At 36.3% G+C, this 13,687-nt stretch overlaps 1 protein-coding gene across 1 annotated transcript in view; it reads left to right on the plus strand.

Moving 5' to 3' along the window:
• Positions 1-13,687, plus strand: part of LOC139689614 (trace amine-associated receptor 8b) — a 399,431-nt gene that overhangs the window by 295,724 nt on the left and 90,020 nt on the right. Inside the window, exons 6-7 of the mRNA XM_071586785.1 lie at positions 10,120-10,153; positions 11,309-11,337. Of these exons, the coding sequence (XP_071442886.1) occupies positions 10,120-10,153; positions 11,309-11,337 (63 nt within the window). The remainder of the gene's footprint in view (positions 1-10,119; positions 10,154-11,308; positions 11,338-13,687) is intronic.

Consider the following 13,687-nt stretch of genomic DNA (forward strand, 5'->3'; position numbering starts at 1 on the left):
ATTTTATTTCATGAAGATTGATATAAAATAATGGGTGGATCTTTCTTTAATTACCCAGATGAAATGTGGTCACTTAATTGATGAACATATATTTTATAATCTTTACACTGGCTTGTCATCCTTGTCGTGGATAATTAATAACCTTTAAAGGGATAGAACCGAAACTTTACGGTTAAAAATGGCTAACTTCAGTAAAATACTTCCACAGATTAACATAAGAATTTTGATTTTGATCCAGTTTGAAATTCATATGTTATCTTGTTCATTTTCTCTCATTTTACACAGACCGCCAACAAAATATTCAAATGTATATGCGTCCTTTAATGCCCTACCTAGGAAGCCACAACTAACTGCAAAGCTACATTGCGTGGATTATGAATGGAGCAGTGCTGAGTACCAGGAAGTCAGCTGGCAAATGCAAAATATTTTTTACATTTTAGTACGCAAGCGATAGCCCTGAAGTTTCTTCATTCTCTTATTATCTTTTTATACTCTGGATATTAATGTACACGTATTTCAGATCTTAACTCCCTGTACACCCATTATCTTGAACTAAAGCTCTCCATTACGACCTACCTTACAGTTTTTAACTTTCTAATTTATGTAATTCCTTGTCTTTACTTGCCTTTAATTTCCTCTTTGTCTTTTTCAAGCTGTAATTTGCCCACAGAAAGTTCACAAAACTCATTCTATTGGGCAGTAATTTGAAATAAAATTTTCCTTCCACTTATGCGTATTAGGTTTCATGTATTACACAACATTTTGAGTATATAGTATCTGAGTCTCCGGCAAACATTGCTTTTCGCTTCAGATGTAATGACAGGATATTCTAAATAGGAATTGTGTTAGGGTAGCCGAACTGCCTCTCTTTGTATATTTCCACCACTTTCATAGATTTACATCAAGCATTTTGACTTCAACCATAAGTATTATCGTTCTCGCCGAAATAGAGGATTGTTTTTAATAAAATTTCATCAACAATAATTGTAAGCTATCTTATATCCTCTACTGTGAAAAGAACTACTATTTTAATCGTGAATTTCTTGGATTCAGAAAAAATATTCGTGGTCCAAAATTATTTTAATTTTATTGCGGTCAAAATCTTTTTTTATGAACTAATAATGTACGTTTAAAAGGCATTATTGCTGATCAGAACAAACTCACAACAAATTTGACTGCTTGCCTCACATTCATTTCTAGTTAGTCTTTTGCGGCCCACGTGATCATTATTGGATTTCTTATGTAGAACGCATAACGTACAGCAGTCGCTGCTACATTTATTGCACTATCCCTGAAAATATCTTGTTCGTTTCCGAAACCACAAGCAATTCAAACATTTCAACATAACTCGGTCTTTTTATACGAGATTATACTCGTACATAAGTGTGCGTGTGATTCATCGTGGAATAACGAGATGGGAGCAAAACGTCCTGTTCCCATAAAATACGAAGGCAATATGCGATCTTAATCCAAGAGTGGAGGCAGAGAAATGGCCCCATCTGTTGGCGCTATGTTGAACGATTTAATGAAAAAGACCTGAATGAAAGAGAGAAAAATTTCAGATCCCCATACAAAAAGAGTAGATTTTATTAATGATACCCGGAAAATGGGGTATTATAATAGTTCGATCTTTCAAATGAAAGATATAGTTGATATTATTGTAATAAGATTGATAATGCCGCTTTTAATTTAAAATTTGAAAATGTTTTACTCTGAAAATAGTCAATGGAGGAATATAGTGCGTCAATACAAGAAATAACGAAATAATGAGTAAAATAATTGATTTCGGTAGTATTACGCCAATCTTGTTCATATTATCTTCCGTTCGATTTTAGGTGCTAGATAAGGTGGCTAATTGTTTGGCATCAAATTTCCCTTGGATAACATCCCCATAGTTTACATAAGTATAATTAGTTTCTGAGGTGAGATTTGATCCACTGAGTTCGGGATAGTGTACAAAGTCTCGGGTCCTTAGTAAAAAATCCTTTAAATGAATTTAAATTATTACAATATATATATATAGCTAAATTAAGAATATCGCATTTAATATTGAATATTCTAGGTAACGGTTGAAATTGCTAAGATTCTTTAAATGACCATATTAGGTCAATATTCTTATCTAAGTATAATTATCGGTTACATTGTTTCCTTAATTCTGTCTCATTATTACTTAAATGTTAGGTAATTATTGTAATATTAATGAAAACCACGTCCTTATTACCAGCCACGATTAATAGATTGGTGGATAGTTGAATTGAAAACTGTATGTTGATGGTTCCACTATTTTGATTAGAGTGTACGATAAATCTCAACTGTTTAGGAACTAAGCCTTTTTCACATGCATTCTCCCTCTGGATGATGCCTACTACATACATCCTCCAGATAACTCCAGGGACGGCGGCCTATAACACGTGGATTTCGATAATCATTTTCCCTTTTCCACAGATTCTATCCACTTCCCTTAGTCCATAATCCCTAATCCGATATTTGATTGCTCTACTAGTGTCATCACTTTAAATTTGTTACTGCCATTTGACTTTATAGTCTCATGGTAGAAAAAGTTTCTTCTCTCTCGACCTTTCCCATATAGATCCATCTGTCTTTCTCCCCAAGGCCCCCCTCTCCGTTTCCGACTGTGTCCTCCTCCCCTTCCCTATAAAGTTTCTTCTTAAGCACCACCCATGCTAGATCCTCCCGCCGCCTCTCTCCCCCACCCCTTCCCCCATATCTCCCTTTCCTACCTTCACCCTGGGGTCTTTAAGTTTTTTTATCCCTGGATGTTTTATCTACCCGATCCGCACCTCCATTCATCCGTTTACTCCGCCAATCCCGACAGTCTCTCAGCCTATCCATGATCGCCTCTCTCCACACGCCCCCATTCTGGTCTTGCTCCTCCGTCTTCAAACCTCGCAACGACGCCCCAAACCCTGTCCGGTCCAGTTGAATGGGATAAGGAGGCGAGGTAGAGTGATGAGATGAGTGTCGTCCGGACGTCCGACGAGCGATCACCACCGTACTTCGGTGGCGTCGGGGAAACGTAACACGTCGATTCGAGGTAGTAGTTACGATGGAGGAAGACCGAACCGCTGAGGTAACATGCTCCATTTGGGATCCGTGGTTAATTATGTAAGAGGAATTCCATGGCGCCAGGGGGGGGTGAAAGAAACAAAGGAATAAGGAAATTAGCGTATCGTTAAGGCAAGGCGCAAATGACTTTGAGGCGATCAAGCAGGGATCGGGATGTCACGGAAGAATCCAACACCTCCGAGACTTAAACCTCAGCTCTCCCGCTTAGAAAGCTTGAGTAAGCCAGCCACGGCACCACCCCTGGACACAAATCGTGAAGAATGCGCACGAATGAACGAGTAGAAGATAGCGACAAGGCCGCCGACATCGTTAATGTCATGGCGGTAGCGCGGGCTCGTGTGATGTTTGGTGGGTCCGATGTTCTTCCTCCCCTATCATCATTTCGCCGCCATCCCCCAACTCTTTCCGCTCTCGTTACTTAGGACCATCGCATCCAACCCTTCCGAACCCCTCCCCTCCCTCTCTCTCTGTATCTTCCTTCCATCCCTCCCTCACACGTACACACAAACCCCCAACTCCGACCCGGCCCGCCCCTCCGGGGCCAATGAATCGCGCGACTCCGTCTCCGGGCCGCTGCGTTTATTGCTTCCCCGCCGTGCAACCCCGGCCGCCGCGCTGGCTGCCGGCCGGGACGTTGTCTCCGCTGGGACACGTCGCAAAGCAACGCAATTTCGTTGGAATTGGATGCGCTTCGTGCACACACCACCGCGCTCTCCAAAAGCGCCCGTCATGGCTGATGGAGAATGGTTTGCCAAACTCGGGGGCATCTTTTGTCTCACCCGTCGCCATCGCGACCTGTGAAACAGCCCAGCCCAGGGAAATGGAATGCGAAAGCTTAGCGTTTAAGAGGGATTGCTTGCGTGTACATTTGATTGCGCGTATGTGAGCAGGCGTGTCCTCATGCGCTTGTGTGTACGGTGGAGTGCCATCAAGGCGCGTCATTAAAAATCTTTAATTATATCCTCATAACTCTATGATCTATTTATGCCTCATTTGATAATTAATTGTAAAAAATTGAGGTAAAGTATATAAAAATTAATAAGGCCGATTGTTCTGGTTTGCCTGATTAATATTTTTTTGCCACTCTATATATCTCCAAAAATATCTTTTCATTCCTAAAAATATACTATTCATTATACACGAGTATAATCATATGATTTTACCTTAAAATTAGGTGAAATAATTTTTATGACAGCTTTTTACAAAGGAGCTAGGATATTTTTCAAAATTATATTTTGGATCAACTTTTATTTGGGACTTTTCGGTTATGTATTTCTTGCTGGAAACATTCTCAAATATAATTTTTAATTAAATTTTATCAATTCCATATTGTTTTTGCAGTCTATCATACAAAAATAGGTCATAACATACCACCGACATCTATGAAACCAGCTGGATGCAACTGCGTACATATATACATATATATATATATATATATATATATATATATATATATATATATATATATATATGAGACATGCCTTCAAATGTAAACAAAACGGAGGTAGCGATGAGTTTTGTTAAAGAAGAAAGGAATTTAAAATTTTATAGGATTGTGTAATTTGATAAAATAATTATAAACCTCAACTTGGGAGGGATTTTCGGAAAAAATTGACGTGAAATAATTAATAATGTTGATGATTGATCGATATTTATGATTTCAGTGTGAAGGTTATATGATAAATAATCTAAAAATTTATCGAGAACGTCTTCTTTAATAATGATAGAGAAAGAAACCTTTTTTTTCATTTAAGTAAATAATAAAGGATCTCAAATTTTATTTTGAAGCCAATACCTTGTCAAAGTATAGAGTGAAGACTTAAGGAATTAAATTAACTTTTCATTAATATAAATATTTCTCTAAGTTATGTTTACGAAATAATGCTTTTCACAAGTTAAACTAATTTATCGATAGAGGCAAATGAATGCATTAAGAAATAAATCTTTTTCATCATTTGAAAAAATTAAATCTCAAACAATTCCTTCTGCACTATAATTGTAACAAAACTTACGCCATATACGAATACGGCAAATTTAATTAGCAATATAATATTGGTAAAGTCATAAGTTCATAAAAAATTCAAGTAAAATAAATGGATAATATTCCGGAGTAAAATATTATTGCAAAAAATGCAAAACGCTCCATTTTTCATCGTCCATTTTTCAGTTTGATTCAAAATGTAATTTTATTCCATGTTAAATCTCTGACATTAAATCCTCCCGAATTGTGTCAGAATCAATGTAATAAAGTTTGGATGACCTAGGTAGAAAAAACCGAACTAGACAAAAAAATTATACGGTTAAAGAGTAAACGCCTTAACCAATAATTAGAGAATGATTATTAAAGCAATGGGTTTTTCTAAACTAAAATCTTTCTAAAATATTTACCAGTCAATCTGGAATGGCATCGCTAGGTGAAGATTCACCCTCCCAGGAGTCTTATGATCTCTTGGGTGGCCAATTCTCGCACCCGAAATAATGAAAAAGGTGAAGTAGAAATAAATTTTGTCGGTGGAGGCAATTTCTCATGCTTTGTTTGGTTTCCTCCATTCGCTTCCACTGTGTGTTTCCCACTTTATTTTCAAGTAAACAACTGTCCATACTGTCCTTTATGACGGGGCACGGAAGGTATAACGGTAAGGCGGAGAATAGAAAATATTATGATGCCAGATTTTGCAGAAGCACGTAGCCTTGAGCCTTCCTCCGTGCTTACCTTTTTTTGACATTGCACTAGCCGCCAAGTCGCCATCCAGTGGGTGGCCGATTTATACTATATCGAACTATCGGGCCCATCCGTTACCCGTATATGGTCCCAAACTTTACCCTCCAACCGAACTCATCGAGGGTCAATACAAAATCACCCCAACCACCTCGGAGGTATCTACCTGCCCAACTACCCCATATCACGTCTATAAGCGCGTATTTTCGAAAGCCCTCGGGCTTTCCCAAAGCTCTCCCTATTGGATTACACGAGCTCCTCATCTTCTGCAACATTAGTTCGTTGTCGAGTCAATAAACCTCGTAGCCAGATTTTATTTCTTATCTCCTCCGATAGCGGCACTTAAATGCTCTGGAAAAGGCTCAGAAGAAGAGGTTGATGGAGGATTAATATGGTAGGTAAGGTTGTCAAACCAAAACGATCCTCTCCAAATTTTTAACCTTACCACAGTTGAGGAGGGATAAATTGAAACCCTAGGACGCCTGGAGTGTAGGCAACGTTTTAAACGTAACCTTAATTTGATTGCATAGTCATTAGGATACTTATGCAATTTTTAGTTTGAGATGATTCTAAAACACCTTCATTGGAAAATGACTATTATCATTTCCAAGACGAAAGCAAACTAATAGTCTCAGTCTGGTTCTTCACGAATAATTAATAGAACATTTTGCTTTAACATTAATTTGAATTTAATATTAATTGGAAGAATCGCTGAAGAATAAGAGATGCTTGGAATTCAAAATTAATTTTGGCGATATTTTCGTGTAATTTATGCCCCTTACAACAATAATAAGCTTTTCAGGTTTTAAGAAAGATTGCATTCCTGTATAAACGAAGTACTCTTTACCCTATTGTAAATATGAGGTGACAACTAGAACGTCTGTAAGGAAACTTTCAATCGTTTGGGTAATTTTGAGGATAGCAATGCTTTGTGTGTTCATATTCATCATGTATCTAACGTATTTACAGTAAAGCATTTGGTGGCGTTATATTTGACTTCTTTTTTTAGCAAATCCATGACAATTGAGATTTTTCAACGACTAAATGAAAGATATTTTTAAAATAAACATGTACCTAGCCATGTTTTCTCTATTAATATTGTATAGTAAACCGCTGGTATAATGACAGACGCTCGACCTTCCCGTGGAGGAAAATCCACCTAGATTGGAACAGACCCAACGACCTTTTGATTAGTTTGTACGTTTAATACGTTGCCCAGCCGCCACGGAAGCTGGTGTAGATTTTTGCTAGATGAAAGGTTTCCCCAATGCCTTGTATATATGGAAACTGATGAGTTGCTAGTTTTAAACGACTAATTACACCATGACGCTATAATTTCTACTTTAATGTTCTAGCTTTGTTTTTTAAACATTGGGTTTGGATTTGGGATAATTAAGGCTTATCTTTGATCATGAATGCAATATGGGAAAATTCACCATGACTTTATCTCAGGAACTGGAACCGAGAAAGATAAGCTGTCTCCTCTTTAGGAAAGAAAGATTTATATTAGCAAAATTTAGTTATAATCTAAGAAAAAATATAGAATAATTCCAAAGTTAAACTAAGTGCCTCGTCAACATAAAAAGTGACGTCAATTTACCTACGTCAACACCCAAGCAAACAGCCATGCAGCAAATCCCAAATAATAGTTATTCATCTCCTCTAGCTCCCTGGTAATAAGTAATAATTCCAAAAATACTCCAGAAAAGTCTATGCCTTTTAAGGTAGAGAAGCAATCAATAATTCACCGTAAATACTAGTTAATACATTTACCACGCCACCGCAACTGGAATGAATCCCGAATGAACACGAATCTTATTCCAAACGTATGTGTATATGTTAAGGACGGCTTCTCCGGTAGAGTTATACCTGAATTTTGGAAGAAAATAATAAAAGCACACGATTCGAGAGAAAAATGAACATAATCAGCGTGGATTTTCGGCCTATTATCTCTGCTTCTTCTCTTACTGTTCCGTGTTTACCATGCTTCCATCATTCGCGCTCCTAACAAACATCGTTCTTTTTCTCCTCTCCCTCGAGAAATCTTTTAGACGCCTGCTGAGGGATAAAAAACGCTTTTCCCCTCTTATATGTACTTGCATTTTCTTTCCCTGTTCGTGTCACTCGCCTTAATGTGTTTCACTGATATGGTTCACAAAAGTTACAAGACACAGGAAAAAAACTTTCTCACACTTAGCTTGTTCTGGGTCTCTCCGTATATTTGATAAATAATACTCCAGATATCTTCTTTACCATCAGGGTCTTTTATTTGTGAAGTGCAAAAACGATATTGATACAAATGGCTTTCCTGATGATAGTTTTTTCATCAATGATTAAACGGATGTATTTCTTGTTACCAAATTAAGAGGGCATTTTATTTCTTCCCAAGAACAATAATACGCATCACGATTTTGTTCACTAGCAACATATAACTCTACCAAACGATCATATATTTATGTACGAGAATCATATTAATGCATTATCATTCTTTTATTGAACGCTATAATTACAATACTAAGAACACAGAGCAGGATGTATGCTTTTATGGTATTTAATCTCAATTATGTGGTCAATTTGTTTTTTTAGTTACAATCATTTAATTTATTTTTAAGTCAACGATCATGTTTTTCTATTTACTGCGAACATACTTATGCACAAATAATTTGTGATACTCTAATACCTGAGTTTTTAATACTTTCCCGTGCTGGCTAAAATATTCGTACTTCCGAATCTTATGGCTGGAACGGTTTTATTCTAAGGAGAGTGTGTTCTCTATTGAAATCTGTGCAGGAATTACGATACTCTTGAGTTATTCCAAACAATGCTCCTCACGTTATCACCATTCCTTGCATAATCTACGAGATTTTCTCTTAATAAATTAACTGAGCGGAGTTTATTTTGGGTAGCTTTTAAAAATGTTTCATTTAACCGTGTCACACTTTTTTTTATGCTCATTGGAAATCTTAGGGTCTTTATTTCTTCTCAATTCATATTAGTCAAAAGCTTCATTCTGCTTCTATTAATTTCAGATCTAATCCATTTTTAATTCCATAGCAATCAAATATTAGTGGAAATTGAAAAGTACTAAGAAATATAAAGTTAACAATGAATATCGATTACCTAAATGCCTCGAAATGGGTAATCATTTGTTGACAATCCTTAATAAACCTATTGAGATATAAAACAAATAACGTTTATTTTCCTGGCAAAATATATATTTATAATGCATTCAATTCCTTTTGTAAATATAGAAATTCTGGTAATGTAAAAATTATTTTTAATTAAAATATGTAATTAGAATATCCAAGAAAATCTCTTATCAGATAAATCATCTCAGGAGGTGAACAATAATCATCAGTAAAGAGGTCTTTGTAAACCATTAAATATTACTCATAATCTTGGAATAGCCTTAATAAGTCTGATCACGTCGTTATCTGTAAAATAAAATGCTAGAGAACAGAGAGATATTTTTTTAAGTTTATATTGCTTATTTATCTCGAATACGTTTCTCTTTATATTAGAAACATTAAATTTTACAAAATGATTTTTTTTAAACTAGTTAAAAACAAGTGACAACAATACGTTGAAAGATATTTTACTATTACAAGACTAATATTTTTTATCCATTTCGAGAGTGAATTCTATTATTTAAAAGAAATTAATTATTTTTACTTTTGAAATTCTAAAATTTGGCTTACGGTATTTTTGTTTAATATTTTACCTGGGTTATCTCTAGTGTGGATATTTTAAAAGTGAAGAACTCATACAATAATTTGCTTCCACACTAAAAATATTCTGCTTACTTCTTCCTTATTAAGAAAATAAACTTTGATTAAAGCGAAATAAGTTCTGCCGTCTTTCTATAAAAATTAATGTTCATTGCCTTTCGTTTTTATTTCAAAAACTGTGCAAGATATACGGCTGACGGAGTTCCTCCTGAAAACTCTAAATAAAAGTTTGTGACCTCACTACCTTCCGCCAGCTTTCCTTTTAACACCTTAGAGATTACATAAACATGTCTTGGAGCATTCGTTCCGGTCGGTAAATTTCGCAAGGGAGACGTTGTTGGAAATAGTAGGAACAAACAACCCATTTTTTTCATCAATGGAAAGGATCTGGGCTAGAAGAATGACGGGCAACACGGGCCAAGAACTACGGATGATGCCGAAATACGACTTTCCTCAGTCACCGCGTTTGCTTAAGTATACATCCGCGTTGGGAATGTCTCCTCGTCCATTTCTGATGTATCGAGATGGACGTCACTCCCCATCAGCGTCTACGCTAACTGTCCGTGAGGGAATCGAGTGAAAGAGAGAGTTTTCCGAGAGTTTTGCGTGATTTCGCCGGGTGTTCACGGTCGGCGGATTTCTTTTCTTTGTTTGCCACATATCTTCCTCGCCTCCCATCCTCCCTCTATCAACACGACCATCCCCGCTACTTTCAAGTATCTGCGATATCATGGGGAAAAAACACCGCCCATCACCAGGGACTCCCATCGCCTGGAATAACGGAGAGAGGGAGAGAAAAAAATGGAGGTGATGCAAGACATTTGATCGGAGGTCATCCGGTGAACAACCGTTTTTCATTTCTATACGGCGAAACTTTTTTGGGACCGCGTTGTCGTGACCTTGGACTTTCGTTCAGAGAGTTCCCATCGAGAAACGTCATAGTTCCACCGTCTTCTTCTCATCTCTTTTTCCAAACACTCACCCCCCCCCCTCTCCGCTATATCTGCTGCGACTGGAACAATTCCACTCTTACTGCTTTTCATACTCCTAATAATATTTGACCTGGTGTACAATATCGATTCACTTTTAATATTTGATTAGGTAGACGAAATAATGTATAAATAATTCATTAACTCAAAATTTGCTACCGATTATTAAACTGCAAAATGCCCCGTTAGATAGAAACCTAAGAAACAATTTATGCCATATTAGTGTAGACCTTAGATAAGCATCGAAATGTTTTAGGTATTTATATGTTCTCATTGTTGACGTACTTTTAAAAGCCCACATCCACAAAGGGAGGATATGTATTTTAATTTCCCATTTACTGTCAGATCCATATGCCTAAGTAATGTAATATACCTGTTTTCTCTTTTCCTCTCCAAACCCTTTGCTCGCCTTCATAGAGTCGAAGACTTTGTCATATGACCCGGTCTTCCGCTTCCTTCCCCAAAACTTCAAACACCATTTCGCCGGGGCTCTCCTGATAATAACTCCTGGAGTATGTGTGTCCTCGGGAAAATCGTGACCTCCGCCCCAATTCATTTGCCCAAAACCGCCTATGAGATCAGGCTGGGGGTATTTATCAGGCGTCGGAGGCTAGGCGGCAATGAAGAAAGGCAATGCGGTTCGAATGGGAGGTGAAGTCAGGCGATGGCACCGCACGAGCATCTGCATGCGTGTGCACCGAAATGTACCCTCTCTTGTGTGCAACCCTATGGTTTCTGCTGCCACGACCCTGTGAATTTAATGAGCTGAGATGCTAGGATGGCAGAGGTGGATACCGGTGGCCAAATACATACTGTTACTCCGAATAAGAGAAGCAGACTAAAATTATTCAGTTTATTCAAAGCGTTAAACTTATTTTTACCAGTTGCAGATGTTTCAATCGCAATGACTTCACGTTTCTGCCCAAATTGTTAGTTCCAAATATATAAGTATATATATAAAGTATATATAAGTATGGTAAAGGATAAATTTTGGTAAAGTAAATATTGAGTAAAAATAAGTATATATATATATATATATATATATACTTATACCTTATACCTATATGTATGTATGTATGTGTATATATATATATATATATATATATATATATATGTATATGTATATATGTGTATATATAAAATATATATATATGTATATATATATATACTTATTTTTACTCAATATATATATATATATATATATATATATATATATATATATATATATATATATATATATATATCGATTGTTGTGTGTTAGTAATATGCTCTTAATTTTCAATGCACACCATCAGTAATTTATCAGAATTTAATATATTCCTAGTTTAATGATGTATTTATAATATATGAATGAATAATATGGAAAATAATCTTATGTTTTGTTCATATCAGTACCTTATAATCGCGGAAACCTTTTGCCCTCATCCCACACTCAAATCCGCGAACATTAAAAATTATACCCTTTTTCAAGGTAATTTTGATTCATAGTCAATTCAGACGTGCTAAAAGATGTTTCTCATGAATAAAAAAGCAGCTTATTGGATACCTAAATAATTCAATTCAATTCATGTATTCCTGAAACAATTTTAAAGCCAAAATTATGACAAAAAATGGGAAAATTTTAGTAATAACCGTAAAATTATCACTTGATAATCAATATCACCGACTGATATTCCGACAAAAATGAGTAGTGCATTTATAGAAACTTATCGTTTTGAAATTAGTAAGCATTACATTTTATTGTCAAAGTTCAAAATTAAAGAGTGGGTGTGAATACAAACATAAGTAATGTTTAGCAAAAATAATGCATACTCCGACGCAGCATTTTTTTTGTTTTCTTATATCATACCGTAATTTCAGCACTTCTTTAAAATTGAGTATATATTGCAAAAGTTCTATTAGATATGGGGATATTTTCACTTACATTATACTAATGCAGGTTTAAAAAAATTCATATAACATTCACTTCATTGATAAAATATAAATAATATGAGATCGCAGCGTGAAAGAGGTCGAAAGTTTGTGTAAATGTTGTTTTTCCTTTGAGTGTTCTATTTGCTTCTGAGCATCCGAAGGCTTCTTTGATAGATGAGGGTAGAGCTCACCTCATACTAAGCTCAACGGTGTGTGAAATTCGCAAATCAGGGTAGGAAGTACAGTTCCTACTCCTTTCCCGTTCGTACCTGTAGTTTACCAGAAAGAACTGATAACCGAAAAAAATTACTCGGCTTAGGTGAAGCTGAAGGTACCCAGATGCACCTACGTTCGGCGATCCAGAGCTCTAACCACTGGATTACCACGTCACAATAGATAAAAGGAATCGAAATGGACAAATTTAAAATTTTAATTAATCTTTTTCATCGTTGAACTACGAATTATAAAAAAATATTGAAAATAACAGTATCGTGATTCCCCCTGCGATAATACTATTGAATGCAAAAACACTACCATTATCAAAAACTTTCAAAACATAATTCTTATTCTTAATTTAGCCAATATTTGATTATTTACTATTTATGAATGATATATTTACTCATCGGCAAGAGTTTTAAATAGATAATTATGTTTCGTAAAGGTCGTATTATTCCATATCAGTCATTAGTAATCCGTGGTGGTTTTCAGGGGGTCTTCAAGTATTATTCGACGAAATCATCCGTGATCGCGCATGTGTGCGCATCATTATGTACGTAAACGAGAGTGGCATTATGGAAACTCGTCGCCCGGAATAGGCTGTCTGACGAGCATCTATTATGGACCAATGGAGCGGTGCGTTTAATCGCATCAAGAAAAACCCCACCCACATTAATTTCATCCGACCGATGCGAGGAAAGAAGGCCATTAGCGCCGCACACGCCTTTATCTATCGGCGCCGGAGTGCAAGGAAAAGAATTCGCTCCGCTCTATTTGAGTTTGGAAGACCCCTTTCAGGGAAGAAATTCGTCGACCTTGGATTTCCGCGTAATTAACCCGATCTCCATAATAAAGTGGAGACCCGTGGGTGGGAAATTGGTTAATTTTTCTGAATCCTATTTGCATTTCCATCGCAGAGGGCGGTGCATTGTTTCTATGTATTGATAGCAATTTGAGCGCGATACCGCATTTCAACGTTAACGAGAAGTGCGTCATAAATGGTGCCGGTTAGACATTCTGTAGGGTAGATCGGG

The sequence above is a fragment of the Hetaerina americana genome, unplaced genomic scaffold (genome assembly GCF_022747635.1).
Source record: "Hetaerina americana unplaced genomic scaffold, ioHetAmer1.1.p SCAF_26, whole genome shotgun sequence".
NCBI lineage: Eukaryota > Metazoa > Arthropoda > Insecta > Odonata > Calopterygidae > Hetaerina > Hetaerina americana.